The following is a 15,678-nucleotide window of genomic DNA, read 5'->3' on the forward strand; positions in this document are numbered from 1 at the left end:
CAAAATTGCATTTATACTTCTCGGAAATCTTTAAAGATGTGGGCGCAGGACCCATTTTAAAATCGTTAGTGGGCGATTGTGGGCGTTAGAGGGGGCGTGGCGCTCGGCCAAAATAAACTTGCGCTGCGTAGGAAGCCAAAGAATATGTGTGGGAAATCTCAACCTTCTAGCTTTTGTAGTTTCTGAGATCTCAGCGTTCATACAGACGGACAGACGGACAGACGGAGAGACGGACAGACGGACATGGCTAGATCGACTCGGCTAGTGCCCCTGATCAAGAATATATATACTTTATGGGGTCGGAAACGCTTCCTTCTAGGTGTTACATACTTTTGCACGAATCTAAAATACCCTTTTACTCTACGAGTAACGGGTATAAAAATAGAAATAGAAAATGTAGAACGAGGTAGCAAGGCCAATATCAACAGGATTTGTTTTAAGGGACCGATGAAAGAAAAATAAGCCTAAAATTATCCTATCTCTGGCATTCATTTTTTTAAAATAAGAATTGGAGACATTAATTTTTTTTAATTGTCGAAGGATAAACATCCCATCACATTTTGAAGCGGTTGTAACATTTCAAGGCGAACTTAAATTAAAAATATTCCCTCACATTTTTTTAAATCTTTATCAAAATTATTATATTGGTTGTTGGAGAGCTATGTAAAACTTTTAGCAATTTTTTTTAAGAATACAAGTTTTTTTCCAGAGTTAAACGCTAATCGATTTGGAATTGAATTACATACTTAACGCGGCGTGATAATCCATATTTTGGCAGTTTTTTGCTTTGTTTTCGATAAAGTACTGCTTTGAAATTCATATTTTTGCACTCTTAATTCATACAAAAAAATGCATAAATTTATCTGGGTAAGAGCGGGACAGCAATAGTCAAAACTCTCCGAAATTGAAAAAGAGTTTAATATTTTAAACATGTAAATTTAATCAAATTCGTATCCTATCTATTTATACCCGTTACTCTTAGAGTAAAAGGGTATACTAGATTCGTGCAAAAGTATGTAACAGCTAGAAGGAAGCGTTTCCGACCCCATAAAGTATATATATTCTTGATCAGGGTCACTAGCCGAGTCGATCTAGCCATGTCCGTCTGTCCGTCTGTCTGTCTGTCTGTCTGTCTGTCTGTCTGTCTGTCTGTCTGTCTGTCTGTCCGTCTGTCCGTCTGTCCGTCTGTATGAACGCTGAGATCTCAGAAACTACAAAAGCTAGAAGGTTGAGATTTCCCACACATATTCTTTGGCTTCCTACGCAGCGCAAGTTTATTTTAGCCGAGCGCCACGCCCCCTCTAACGCCCACAATCGCCCACTAACGATTTTAAAATGGGTCCTGCGCCCACATCTTTAAAGATTTCCGAGAAGTATACATGCAATTTTGTTGTGTATATTTATACCTATCGAAATGTAGAAGACATTTTTCAAATCGGACCATTCATTAAAAAGTTATACGCAATCAAAAATTATATATCTATCTCCCTCGCACTCCCTTTAGCTGAGTTACGATTATTAGTCGGGACACCAACCCGACACAGCGTTCGCACTCCCTTTAGCTGAGTGACGGGTATTAGATAGTCGGGACAACAACCCGACTATAGCGTTCTCCCTTGTTTTTTCTTAAAGACATTTTTTTTCAAATAATGATTCTAGGCTTTAATGGCAATGGATTGGGAATTTAATTACATGCTCAACGCAGTATGACGTTCTATATTTAAATAATATGTTTTGGACAAAATACTAATGTTTTGAATGAAATTAGTGTAAGGATTTGTGTCGAAAAAGGAATCTGTTAGTTTCTGTTTTGTCCATCTGTTAACTTATGCAAACAATCCATAATAATTCTTAAAAGATTTAAAAAAGACACATGTTTTTTTAAGTAGTTTTTAAAGGACAAAATATTTTTGTTTTTACGGATATCAAGGGAAAAAGTTCTGATAAAATCTTTTCTCGGTTTATAGAATAAAAATGAGGAATTTTTTAAATTTAAAATAAGTACCAAAGATAAAGCAATGCTTAATTTTCAATTTTAATTTCCGCAGGCGAAGCTGCGGGCTACAGACCCTGCTAGTATAATATATGCGTCCGATTTTTGTTAAATTTAGGGTCGGTTTCTTGAGTCCCTGTCAAGGTCCCTGATAGCTATCTGTTTGAAAAACTTAAATTCCAGATAAACTGTTCGTAAAAGCAAATCCGCTTTCTCGACTGCTTTAATTTATCTGAACGAGAAACAATTACAGAGTGCTGTTAACGCACAGAATTGTGCTGTAAAACGCAATAAATTGCGTGCTTCGATTATTTTATCAGCTGTTTGGGTTTAGTTCAAAGGAAAAGTCAGCTGTGATTTCGTTTCTTCTTCTTAGTAGGCTTTGGGAAATCAGATGTCATTCTATCGAGCCGAAATCGCTTTACAGGGACTCCGAGTCCCTGTCAAAGTTAGCTCTCACGTTGATGCTGGAGAAAGCCAAAAGAGACTTTATCTGTTCGAGAAATGTTGGCCGGCACTTAAGAAACCGGCCCTTAATCAGAAAAATTACAAAAAGTCATATCCTAGAGTAGAACAAAATACAATAAAAACTAACGAAGCTATAATTTATTATACCCGTTACTCGTAGAGTAAAAGGTTATATTGTATTCGTGCAAAAGTATGTAACAGCTAGAACAAAGCATTTCCGACCCTATAAAGTTTTTATATTCTTGATCAGGGTCACTAGCCGAGTCGATATAGCCATGTCCGTCAGTCAGTCTGTCCGTCCGTATGAACGCTGAGATCTCGGAAACTATAAAAGCTAGAGGATTGGTATTTAGCATGAAGATTCTTGGAGTTCTTACGCAGCGCAAATTTGTTTCAAGAAGGTGCCACGCCCCCTCTAACGCCCACAATCGCCTATATACGATTTAAAAAATTTAAATATTTCGAAAAAGTAAAAATGCAGTTTTACTGTGTTTATAAATACCTATCGAAATGTAGACTAAATTTTTCAAATCGGACCATTCGTTTAAATGTTATGCGTGATCAAAGCTTTCTATCTCCATTTCCCTCGCACTCCCTTTACCTGAGTAACGGGTATCTGATAGTCGGGGCACCCGACTATAACGTTCTCTCTTGTTTTTTATTATTTTCCCATTCATTTTTCGATCGTTCCTATGGGAGCTATAAGATATAGTCGTTCGTTTTTACATTTAATCCGAAGCTCAGAAATATTTAAAAAATATTATTCCCAACATTTTGAAAAACACTAGAGCTAGAATTTTTTTATATTATTTTTCCGATTAGAGAGACAGCTATGTGATATAGTTGTCCGATCCGACTGGTTCCGATCCATATACTATCTGCATTTGAAAGAAGACTTTTGTGAAATTTTCATTCCGATAGCTTTAAAACTGAGAGACTAGTTTGCGTAGAAACAGACAGTCGGACGTACAGACGGACATGGCTAGATCGACTCGTCTAGTGATGCTGATCAATAATATCGAGTATTACTATAAAAGAGTAGATGTCAATTTGCGTCATGTTCCCCCAGCCCAAACCATAAGACCTAAAATTCTGGAAAAAATTGGGTCTGAATCGTGTGTTAGAGGAGGTGTGCACTAAGAAAGGATTTTTTAAAATTCGGCTCCTAAGGACTCCCAGGACTCTCGAAAAATGCAAAATTGGTTGATTAAAACATCAACCATTCCCACAGTTTTCAACCAAACAAGTTGATATTTTTTTAAGCTTTGTTTGTGGAAATCTTTGAAAGCCCAGAAGATGAGCCCCCACCGACTTCCGGTTTGGGCATTTAATTAATTTTTCCGCACCGATTATGCGATCGCATCCGTTTTTGGTTTAAAGTGTGGAGCTATGCCATACAATTAGTAAGGAATTTTTTTTTTTGTTTGACCCACGGTTGATTTTATATGAATCTTTTCGTTTGCGGGGGTTGTGGGGGTCCTCTTTGGCAGCACGTTGTTTTTGAGAGAGAGTCATTTGAAGCGAAAGAGAGGCGGCCAATGTTTTTTTTTTCTGGTTTATAAACACCTGATAAAATTTGTACTATTTGGATACCAGAACGGATTATCTTATGGATGCAATTCTAAGTCAAAGTGTGTAGCCAACCCATTAAATGCATAGGAAATTTTTGTTTTGATTTAAAAAAAAATTTGGATTGGTTTTCAAGGGGAGAGCAGGGAAAAACTTTCAGTCGTCACATTTTATAATACTAATTCATTTTCGGTCGCGTGTAGACGTGTTTTCTTAACGCTCCGGAAAAACAAAAGAAAAACAATCTTTCACCCAGTTGAAAACGTTCGAAAATTTAGAACAGCGTGGTCTTGCGTTTCGCGATGCTAATCGCATATTGTAAATTAAAGTTTTAATTAATTAATTAATTAATCTTTACGCACTAACAATAAGCAAATTATTAAGAACGTAGATCAGCGCACTCAACGCCAAAAACAACAAGACGAAGCCCGTGAAAAAATTCATAGAGAGCAAGACAAACGTCGTCTTTCTTTGGCCCGCAACAATGCTTATTTCTCTTTTACGAATAATACCCTAGAACCGAAAGTGCAAGAAAATGCAACTTTACTGACCACCGAAAACCAGAGAGCTAGTTCTTGCTCTCCCGCCCTGCTGCTCAACGCTCAAACGCCATGGAGTGAGCAATGCAAAACTCCAACCGAGCTTCAGCCACCTGGTGCAACAACAACAGCAGCTACTACGTCAACTACAACGGCCTCTGTCGCAAACATTGCAATAACGACTCCACTCTCTTCTTCTGCAGCGGGTAAAGCAACAACACTATTAAGTGCAAAAATCGGGTCAAACGGCAAAAACAAAGCTACGGTTGAAAAAATGACAAATCCGCAAGCGGGTTCGGCCATGCAGACAGGCATGGATCGCTACATAAATATTTCCAAGCGCAAGCTAACGCCCTCAAAAAATGCTGACGGCAATAAGCCCAAAGTAAACCGTACCAGCAAAGGCCCTGAAAACCTCGGGCCACTAAATGAAAATAGATTTTCCATTTTGGCGGAGCACGAAACAGAGTCTGAACAATTAGAACCAAGGAAACTGAAGCCGCCACCTATCTTTATTCGGGAGAAGACCTCGAATGCCCTAGTCAACAAAATAGTTGAGCTAGTCGGAAAAGATAGCTTTCATGTTATTTCGCTTATGAAAGGGAATATAAGTGAAACTAAACCGCAAACCAGAACTGAAGACGATTTCCGAGCAGTGTCAAAGTACTTAAACGATGCCAAAAAGAATTACTACACGTACCAGCTAAAAAGCTGCAAAGGCTTGCAAGTTGTGCTTAAGGGAATAGAACCCGATGTGACCCCCTACGAAATTACAGAGGCTTTAAAAGAAAACGGTTTCTGTGCAAAAAATGTTATAAACATTATGAACAAAAACAAGAAGCCGCAACCACTATTCAAGGTCGAGCTGGAGCCAGACAGCAGAACTTTGAAAAAAAAACACAGTGCACCCGATCTACAAGTTGCAGTACCTGCTGCATCGTAGGATCACAGTAGAAGAGCCGCACAAACGGAACGGGCCAGTGCAATGCACGAACTGCCAGGAATACGGACACACCAGGGGTTACTGCACCCTCAGGTCAGTATGTGTAGCTTGTGGAAACATCCACGACTCCGAGCCCTGCCCTGCCAACAAGGAAGACTCTCTCACTAAAAAGTGTGTAAACTGCCAAGGAAACCACACAGCAAACTACAGAGGCTGTCCAGTCTACATGGAGATGAAAAGTCGGATGCAACGAACGACACACAGAACAATTACATGAGATCACAACCAGTGTTGGGACATACCTAGATACTTTTACCTAGGTATGTACCTAGGTACAATTTAGTGGTATTTTTTACCTTACCTAGGTATAAAAATAATTGAGTACCTTTTACCTTACCTAGCTACAGATTTTTATATACCTTTGGAATTATGAAGGTACTTACATAGGTATTAAACATTGCTCTGATTTAAAATAGCCAAATCTGACTGCGACACTGTAGTATCGTTCCATTGTATCGTTTCGTTTCGAAATTGTAATAGTCGGAACGCAGCATTAAAAGTCATTGGAATTCAGCCGTTCTATTGTTTGTTTTGTTAAGTTAAAACTAATCGCAGTTTTATTTTATATCATTTTGTGCACGTATGTATGTTCCCATCACTACATCAATTTATTTATGAAACCAAAGTGTATTTGGCGCGCAAAAATGCCGTATGTATGTACGTAAACAAACGGCATATACATATACATAGTGAATGTTTCTACATACGGAATTTTTGCGCGCCAAATATGTACATGAGTGTTTCATAAATACATTAATGAAGTGATACGTGCATACAATTATTCATGCCGCGTGTTTTAAAAATATATGCACAAAATTAAAACATTTAAATTTAAATGAAATGAAAAGATATTGTTTGATTAAGTCGACTAAAAACTGAAAACTAGTCTTATTTTAAGTTTAAATGATTACATTGAACAAAACAAAAAAATTATACAAAAATAAAAAAAAACAATATATTTACCTTATACCTTTACGTAGGTACTGGGAAATTGAAGTACCTTTACCTTACCTAGGTATTTATTTTTGCCCAATACCTTTTACCTTACCTAGGTAAAAAAACACAGTACCTTTCCCAACACTAATCACAACCGACACCGGAAGTTTTCTTCGCAAAAGCAGCCAGGTCTTCATTTGGCCCTTCAATTACCACCAACGGCATTTCTTACGCCAGTGCTCTAAAATCAGGCACAGCTCACATAGAACCGAAAATGGATAACATCCCGCAGGCCATGGGACATCCCCAAAGTGACATGAAAACTATGATGATCACTTTGCAACATAATATGATGGAATTTATGTCCTTCATGAAAACCACCATGCAAACCCTTGTGCAAACCCAAAACATTTTGTTAAAAATACTCGCAGCTCAGCAGTCCAAATAAACTATGCCTAGTCTTCGAATAACTCTGTGGAACGCCAACGGTGTTTCACGGCATAAACCTGAAATAAGTCAGTTTCTGAACGAAAACCACATCGACGTTATGTTGCTGGCAGAAACGCATCTCACCAGCAAATATAATTTTCAAATACGGGGATACACGTTGTACAGCACAGATCATCCAGATGGTAAAGCACATGGCGGAACCGGCATCTTAATAAGAGACCGCATCAATCACCACTTTCACCAAAGGTTTGCAAAAAGTTATTTGCAAGCTAAATCGATAAAATTACAGTTGGGCAACTGTAACCTTGCCATTGCCGCTGTTTACTGCTATGCCGATGCACTGGAGTCTGTACTCGTCGCAGCAGCCAAAGTCTCTACACCGCAAGGGAGGGATGGGCGCACACACCAACACAAAACTAACTTGGAAATCGAACAGCTTGTTTTGAAGAAAAGACGTTTGAGGCGTGCTTGGCAAACCAGCAGATCGCCATCCTCGAAACAAAGTCTTAAGCAAGCTGGTCGCAGACTTACCAGGGCCCTAAGGCACGAAGAAGTAGAAGCACAACGCCAGTACATTGAGAAACTTTCACCCACCAGCACCAAGCATCCCTTGTGGAAGGCCCACCCAAATCTAAATGCGCCGTCCGAAACAGTAATCCCCATAAGAGACTCTTCAGGCAGCTGGGCCAGAAGCGACAAAGACAGAGCTTGTACATTTGCTTTACACCTTCGAAATGTCTTTCAGCCAAATCCTGTAACAAATTCATTCGCACTACCGTCGCCGCCAATTCGAATCGAAACTGAGACGGACCCAATTCAGGTTCAACCAAACGAAGTTGCAAAAGTCATCAGCGAGCAATTAAAACCAAAAAACGCCCCAGGCGGTGATCTAATAACTGCGAAAATGCTAATTGAACTCCCAAACTGTGCAGTTGAGGTCATTTGTAAACTCTTTAACGGGATTACACGACTTGGCTACTTTCCAAAAAAAATGGAAAAAATCGGTAATCATAATGATCCCAAAGCCAGGAAAAGATCACACAATACCAGCTTCATACAGACCGATAAGTTTACTCTCGTGTCTGTCAAAACTGCTCGAAAAATGCCTTTTGACGCGCATAATCCCATATCTGAAAGAGCACAACGTTATTCCGGCACATCAATTTGGCTTTCGAGAAAGCCATGGAACAATAGAGCAAGTCAACAGATTAACAACGGAAATACGGTCTGCATTCGAATATCGAGAATACTGCAGTGCGGTATTCCTTGATGTTGCACAGGCTTTCGATCGAGTCTGGCTTGATGGCCTTATACACAAAATCAGAACTATTCTGCCGGAAAACACTCACATGATACTTGAATCGTACCTTTACAACAGAGAATTCGCCGTGAGATGCAACACTACAACATTACACTATAGAGGCTGGAGTTCCCCAAGGTAGCGCCCTTGGTCCAACTCTATTTCTCTTTACACCGCAGACATTCCCACGAACGTCCGGCTAACTACTTCCACATTCGCAGACGATACCGCGATCATAAGTCGGTCCAAATTCAGGCAACAGCAGTACTAGCTGATCACTTCGTGGTTGTGGAGAGGTGGTTCTCAGACTGGCGTATACAAATAAATGCGCAAAAGTGTAAACACATAACGTTTACTCTTAACATACAAACGTGTCCCCCGCTAACTCTGAATAACACGCCACTTCCACAAGCTGACGATATAACGTACCTGGGCGTTCACCTAGACGGGAGACTTACATGGAGGAAACATATCGAAACTAAGAAAATTAATCTAAGAGATCTTGGCATTCTGCCCGTAAAAGACGAAATATTAAAACAAAAAGCGTCCTACCTCACCAAGCTAACTTCTCATCCAAACCAACTCGCCAGGGGGCTAGCCAGGATCTCATACCGGACCCGATTTCAACGAAATGACCTTCCAGCTCAGCAATAGTTATTAGAGCCCTTTAATCTCGCGTCAGTCATCATGACTGTTAGATAGTTTTTTAATTTAAGATTTTATATACTTATTGTTAGTCTCAATTCAGAGAAGATCCAATGAATAAAATACATACGTAATAAAAAAAAAAAAAAAAAAAAAAACATTTGCATGTGAGAAACGCAATGACACATACATGTGAGAAACGCAATGACACATACACATCGAAAAATTGGCATGTACATAAAATAACGGATCACCCAATGCATGCCATTCTAAGTCAAATATTTTGCAAAAATTAAAATGATGTTAAAGACGAGGGGCGCACGAAGAAAATTGTTGGCAAATTTCGTCTCCAAACTTACTCCATTCAACCATTCCCACAGTTTTCAACCAAACAAGTTTATATTTTTTTTAAGCTTTATTTGTGGAAATCTTTGAAAGCCCAGAAGATGAGCCCCAACCTACTTCCGGTTTGCATTTTGGCCGTAGCCATTCATAGGTATTTGTGTGTTATATTTTATATATTCTTTTTTATGTTTTTAAGGTTTTTGGGGGTTAGATCTGTTCGAAATAAGCGGTAAAAAAGAGTAAGAGTTTTTCTCTGCATTCGCTTAGGTAACCAAAATGATATAATTAGGCTACCAGAACGGTGGAGTTAAGGTGGGAATAAGGTGAGGTTAGGGGTTAAGTTGCGATTAAGGAGGTATTACATAGGTTAGGGTAAAAGTAATGCAAGGGAAGGGTGAAGGTGAGAAAGGTAAGGCTCGTTTAGACTTTAGTGAGGATAAGGTCAAGGCAAAGATATTATAAACACTAAGATGTGTAACGAGGAGCAAGAAAATGTACGGAGGCAGCGTCATTTTTGTCAAATGCGACTCACACGTATTCAGTCTATTTTTAGAATGCCGTTTCTTGACTTCTCTCTCTCTCGCTCACTTGCTCTCTCGCTCTCAAAACTCCGCGCTGCAGAAAAGTCAAATTCAATTTTTGTCTCATTTGTTGATTCTTGAATTATGTTGCCGAAAAGAAATCGTCCTAAAAGGCACATTGCGCACAACATTTCAAAAAGGGCTGTGGCGCATTGCGTTAGTTGGTGGCCCGCGAATAATGCGGTTGAGGTTCGAGTCCACTCTGAGGCGAAGTGGTTTCATTTTATCTTAATTTTTTTTTTATTTTTTTTCCTTTGTTTTTTTTTAATTTGTTTGTTAATTTTTTTTTTAGTTTTTTTTTTGTTTTTATTTTTTTTTGTTTTTTTTTGTTTGTTTTTAAGTTTTTTTTGTAGTTTTTTGTTTGTTTTGAATTTTTTTGTAGTTTTTTGTTTGTTTTTAAGTTTATTTGTAGTTTTTGGTTTGTTTTTAAGTTTTTTTTTAATTTTTTGGTTTGTTTTTTAGTTTTTTTGTAGTTGTTTTGTTTGTTTTTGTTTTTATTTATGGCTAAGAATATTGAGCTTGTTGGTACTTTTACATTTATCTGGGGAGTCTACCCACGTGCAATGTTTGTACAACAAAACTTTAATCAATTTATCTAACATGTTAATTTTATGTGAATAGCTCTCATCATCGAACCACGATAAAAATTCGCTTTCTCGAGTACACGTTACGCATTGATTTATTATAAATTGTTTAATGTTTTCTTGTCTTTTATTGTTATTGAAAATATTTTCAAAAACCTTGATATGTATTTTACACACATTGAAAAATATATCTGAAGGAGCAATTAACTTTTCAAAGTCCGAATCGTTGGAACAATTTTTTTCTGTAATAAATATTTTGGAAGGCGAAGTCAACATTTCTTCCTTTTTTAAAATAATTAATTCACATTTTTTGCAGTTTGATCCCTTAGCAATATATCCTACAAAATAACGGCTTGAAGTCAATTCAATGGGTATATTGGTGCAAAGAAAATCATCTGCGGAGCTATCGAAGTAATCATAATTTTCCTTCACGATTTCCGAATATGAAACAGAGCTTTCATCATTGCTCACAAGTTTATTTTCATTGGGCTCGTAAATTATCGAGTCCAGCTCGACAGGAAGCATTATATCGGAATCATATATTCAATATATTCAATGAACAATGATTAAAAAAAAAAAAATACTTTTGACCGCACCTGTATGTTTTTAAGTTTTTTGACTATGTTTACTGGAATTTATTTCGGCCTTAAAAAAAATCCTAAAATTATTCTAAGTATGGGGCTTGAAAGATAACGAGTGTATCCTTTTAAAAACTTTAACATCGAATCAAACTATGAATCCGTTTGCCTCTGAGGGCTCCGGAGAGTTGGCCAATTTCTGCATTTTTCAAACTTTGAGGTTGTTTTGCTAAGAATCCTTCCGTCGGGGAACTTTTTGGAAAACGCAGTTTAACTTGGGAATTCGTAACGAATCCTAAAACATAGCATCCATCGAGGTAAATTTAAAAAGCACTAAAAATGCTGCACAGTGTTATTAGTGCGTTTTAGGTGGGTTTACTGTTTAGCTAAGGTTACGCGGGATTTTACTCTGATATTAATTTGAATTTAAATGTATGTAAAAACAAGAGAGAACGCTATAGTCGGGTGCCCCGACTATCAGATACCCGTTACTCAGCTAAAGGGATTGCGAAGGAGATGGAGATAAAAACTTTGATCCGCGGTAACTTTTTAACGAATGGTCCGATTGAAAAAATTTTGATAGGTATTGATAAATACCATAAAACTGCATTTTTACTTTTCCAAAATATTGAAATTTTTCAAATCGTATACAAGCGATTGCGGACGATAGAGGTGGCGTGGCACCCCTTTAAAACAAACTTGCGCTGCGTAGGAACTCCTAGAATCTGCATGCAAAATGTCAATCTTCTAGCTTTTATAGTTTCCGAGATCTCAGCGTTCATACGGACAGACAGACAGACAGACGGACAGTCGGACATGGCTATATCGACTCGGCTAGTGACCCTGATCAAGAATATATATACTTTATAGGGTACACTATATACACTCATGCCTGCATGAGTGTACTTGAAAGTCAATTTCTAAAATCAGTTAACTTGGATCACGTTTTTTATTTGATTTTTTCATAAGGAAAAACAAGTGATTTAAATTAAAAAAAAGATATAAAATAATTTCGAATCACCTAAATAATTTGCTTAGTAATTTTATAACTCCCACTCACTTTTATTCTGTGCTTGTATCACTTGTTTTTCCTTGCGAGTGATCAAGTGAAGCAAGTGATCCAAGTTAACTCACTTGAACTCACTCACTCTATTTTCAAAAAATTGACTTGTTTGTCAATTCAAGTGTACTCATGCAGGACTCTAATCTTTATGTGTCCTGTCTCTATTTGTTTCATGTATTTTCCCCGCGATGTCGCATTTTTGCCCTAATTGATAAAGGGTCCCGCGCGTAACAAGCACGTGCTTGGTATCGTTGGGCCACTTGTTTGTACTGCTCGTAGTGCATCAACGTCCATCATCACATATATATATATTATGGGGTTGGAAACGTCTCCTTCACTGCGTTGCAAACTACTTCAAGGGTATATAAACCAGAGCTATTTTGAAACAAAAAAAAAACATTTTCCGTCAACTTTTAAGTTTTGGGGCTTGGTTGACTTTTTCCTGGAACTGCCCATATCTCTCTCACACTCATTTAGCTTGATAACGCGTGTTCGACCTTTAATTATTTTATAAAGAAGGAAAATCTGAAAAATACGTACAATTATAATAACGAAGTATTTATACCCGTTACTCGTACAGTAAAAGGCTATATTGTATGCGTGCAAAAGTATGTTAAGTATGTTATACGCAATTAAAATTGTTTATATATCTATCTCCCTCGCACTCCCTTTAGCTGAGTGACGGGTATTAGATATTCGGGACACCAACCCGACTATAGCGTTCTCTCTTGTTTTTTTTTTCGATGGTGCCACAGAAATGTCGCAGAGCTAAGGGGGGCTATATCACTATAAATTTTACTCCACTCCATTTCACGTCACTTCCACTTTATTACCCCCCAATTTTTAGTTCCGCGAAACTAAAAAAATTGTTTTAATACATTTTATAGAGACAAGAAAATGCTTAAACCATTCTGACATGTGTGAAACCATTTCCTAAACGCGCGCAAAGTCGCGGCGGGAAAGCTAGAATTAAAATAAACTTAATAAGCACGACAATTAATTTGGTGGTAAAATAAAAATGTAGGTGTAAGAAAAACATGCGAAAAAACCTATAAATACCTTTTTATCGAAACATTTTTGTAATATTCTTACTCGCTTACCTAAAAACGTGGGAAAAGTCTTTATTGGCACTTGCGTTACCTTTAAGTTGACTTTTAACTGTGGCAACTAAATTTGTAGAATTGTTTTCTTGAAAGTTTTCGTATATTTCTTTAATGTTATCTCTCCATTGATGAAATCGACCTGTTATTCCTTGATAATCATGTAGCTTCTCCATTTTTTCAAAGAAGTTTAATAATTATGCACTAAGTGGATATAGTCCTTTTTTAATACGTTTTATTTGATGTCGCTAAAAATTACAATATCACACAAACTTGTAAGTTTTAAATTCGTACAACAGTTACTTAATTCAAAATGAAACGAACGGTGCTGATTTCAAATTGAACATAAATCATTTACACTACATTTAATTTTACCTCTATATTTATGTGAGCATGCGCCAAGTAGAGACATATGCAATCTAAGATATGTATATATGTACAGAGTATTCTTTCAAATTAATAAACAAACATTAGTTTTGCTAACTGAAGTTGGTAAAATACTCTCCGTACTGCGTACTTGTTCAATTAAGCTGGCTATAAGTTTTTCTGTTTGCGTTTTAAAATATTTAAAACAAAATTACATTGACTTTTTACATTTTCGATCTTCTTAACTGCTTCCAGCCGCATACAATTTAATGGTTATTTTACAATCAAAACACAATATTATGAGCTTTTGTTTAAATTCAAAACATTTTTATGTCAATATATCAAAAAGATAAACCTTGAGACCAATTTGTTTCGTTTTATTTTGAGTCGCTATTACGCTGAACAAATAAGAACCAAGAGAGAACGCTATTGTCGGGTGGCCCGACTGTCAGATACCCGTTACTCACCTAAAGGGAGTGCGAGGGAGATGGAGATATAAAACTTTGATCGGGCATAACTTTTTAATGAATGGTCCGATTTAAAAAAATTTCTTCTACATTTCGATAGGTATAAACAAACGCAACAAAATTGCATTTATACTTTTTTGAAATCTTTAAAAATTTGGGCGCAAGAGACCTTTTTAAATCGATTGTGGGCGATTGTGGGCGTTAGAGAAGGCGTGGCGCTCGGCTGAAGCAAACTAGCGCTGCGTGGGAAGCCAAAGGATATTGAATCCCTACTTTCTAGCTTTTGTAGTTTCCGAGATCTCAGCGTTTATCCGGATATGGCTAGATCGACTCGGCTAGTGACCCTGATCAAGAATATATATACTTTATAGGGTCGGATACTTTTCCTTCTACCTCTTACATACTTACATACGACTACAATATACCCTTTTACACTACCAGTAACGGGTATAAAGATTTCCAAAGATCCGTTCTGAAAAAAAGGCTTTGGGAAATCAGCTGTCATTCTATCGAGCCGAAAACGCTTAACAGGGACTCCGAGTCCCTGTCAAAGTTAGCTCTCACATTGATGATCGAGATAGCCAAAATGCCTTAGCAGGGACTTTATTTGTTCGAGAAATGTTAGCCGGTATTCGAGAAACCGGCCCTTAATCAGAAAAATTAAAAAAAGTCATATCCTAGAGTAGAACACAATACAATTAAAACTAACGAAGCTCTAACTTATTTTTATACCCTTGTAGAGGGTATTATAATTTCAGTCAGATGTTTGCAACGCAGTGAAGGAGACGTTTCCGACCACATAAAGTATATATATTCTTGATCAGCACCAATCGCCGAGTCCATCTAGCCATGTCCGTCTGTCCGTTTCTATGCGAACTAGTCTCTCAGTTTTAAAGCTATCGCGATGAAACTTTACCGAAAGCCTTCTTTCTATTGCAGGTAGTACATATGTCGGAGAGAGCCGGATCGGACCACTATATCTTAAGGCTCCCATAGGAATATTCAAACAAATATAAGAAAATTCATTGTTACTTTGTAGGAAGTTGGGGTTTGATTCTTGACTACTTCAAAACAAAATTTAAATAAATAGAAACGCTGAATCTGGAATCCCTGGAACTGCACCGAGTAAGCATTCTTTAATCTTCAAGGGTATATAAGCTTCGTTCGTTTTTACTTTTAATTTTAAGAAACACCAGAGCTAGAATTTTTTTTTTATTATTTTTCCGATTATTTTTATGAGAGCTATAGGATATAGTTGTCCGATCCGACTGGTTCCGATCCATATACTACCTGCATTAGAAAGAAGACTTTTGTGAAATTTTCATTCCGATAGCTTTAAAACTGAGAGACTAGTTTGCGTAGAAACAGACAGGCGGACGGAAAGACGGACATGGCTAGATCGACTCGTCTAGTGATGCTGATCAATAAGATATATACTTTCTTCATTGTTTATGCAATTCAATTTAATTATGCAAGGGACAATTATTTATAAATTTTTAGAAGTGAAACCAAAACTGACTTTTAAAATTCTTATGTTTTTGTTGTCCTAAAATCTAATCAATATTTGTCTTTATCTGTTATAAATGTTGTTAAAATGGTTTAAAAATGTAATGTTCATAATCTTATGGCATACCCGCAAATAACTGTATTTAATTTTTTTGTAAATTCAGCCTCCTTTACCAAGTCCCCAA

The 15,678-nt window shown here is 37.2% G+C and overlaps 1 protein-coding gene across 4 annotated transcripts in view; it reads right to left on the reverse strand.

Annotated features, from left to right (window-relative positions):
* lovit (loss of visual transmission) overlaps positions 1-13,472 on the reverse strand; it is a 193,007-nt gene extending 179,535 nt beyond the window's left edge. For 3 of the 4 annotated variants that reach the window (XM_070216227.1, XM_070216225.1, XM_070216228.1), the window contains exon 1: positions 13,155-13,472. In XM_070216227.1, coding sequence (XP_070072328.1) covers positions 13,155-13,330 — 176 coding nt within the window. In that variant the 5' untranslated portion in view covers positions 13,331-13,472. The remainder of the gene's footprint in view (positions 1-13,154) is intronic. The other variant, XM_070216226.1, reaches the window with a different exon arrangement.
* Between the last annotated feature and the right edge of the window lie 2,206 nt (positions 13,473-15,678).

The sequence above is a fragment of the Drosophila takahashii genome, chromosome 3R (genome assembly GCF_030179915.1).
Source record: "Drosophila takahashii strain IR98-3 E-12201 chromosome 3R, DtakHiC1v2, whole genome shotgun sequence".
Lineage (NCBI taxonomy): Eukaryota > Metazoa > Arthropoda > Insecta > Diptera > Drosophilidae > Drosophila > Drosophila takahashii.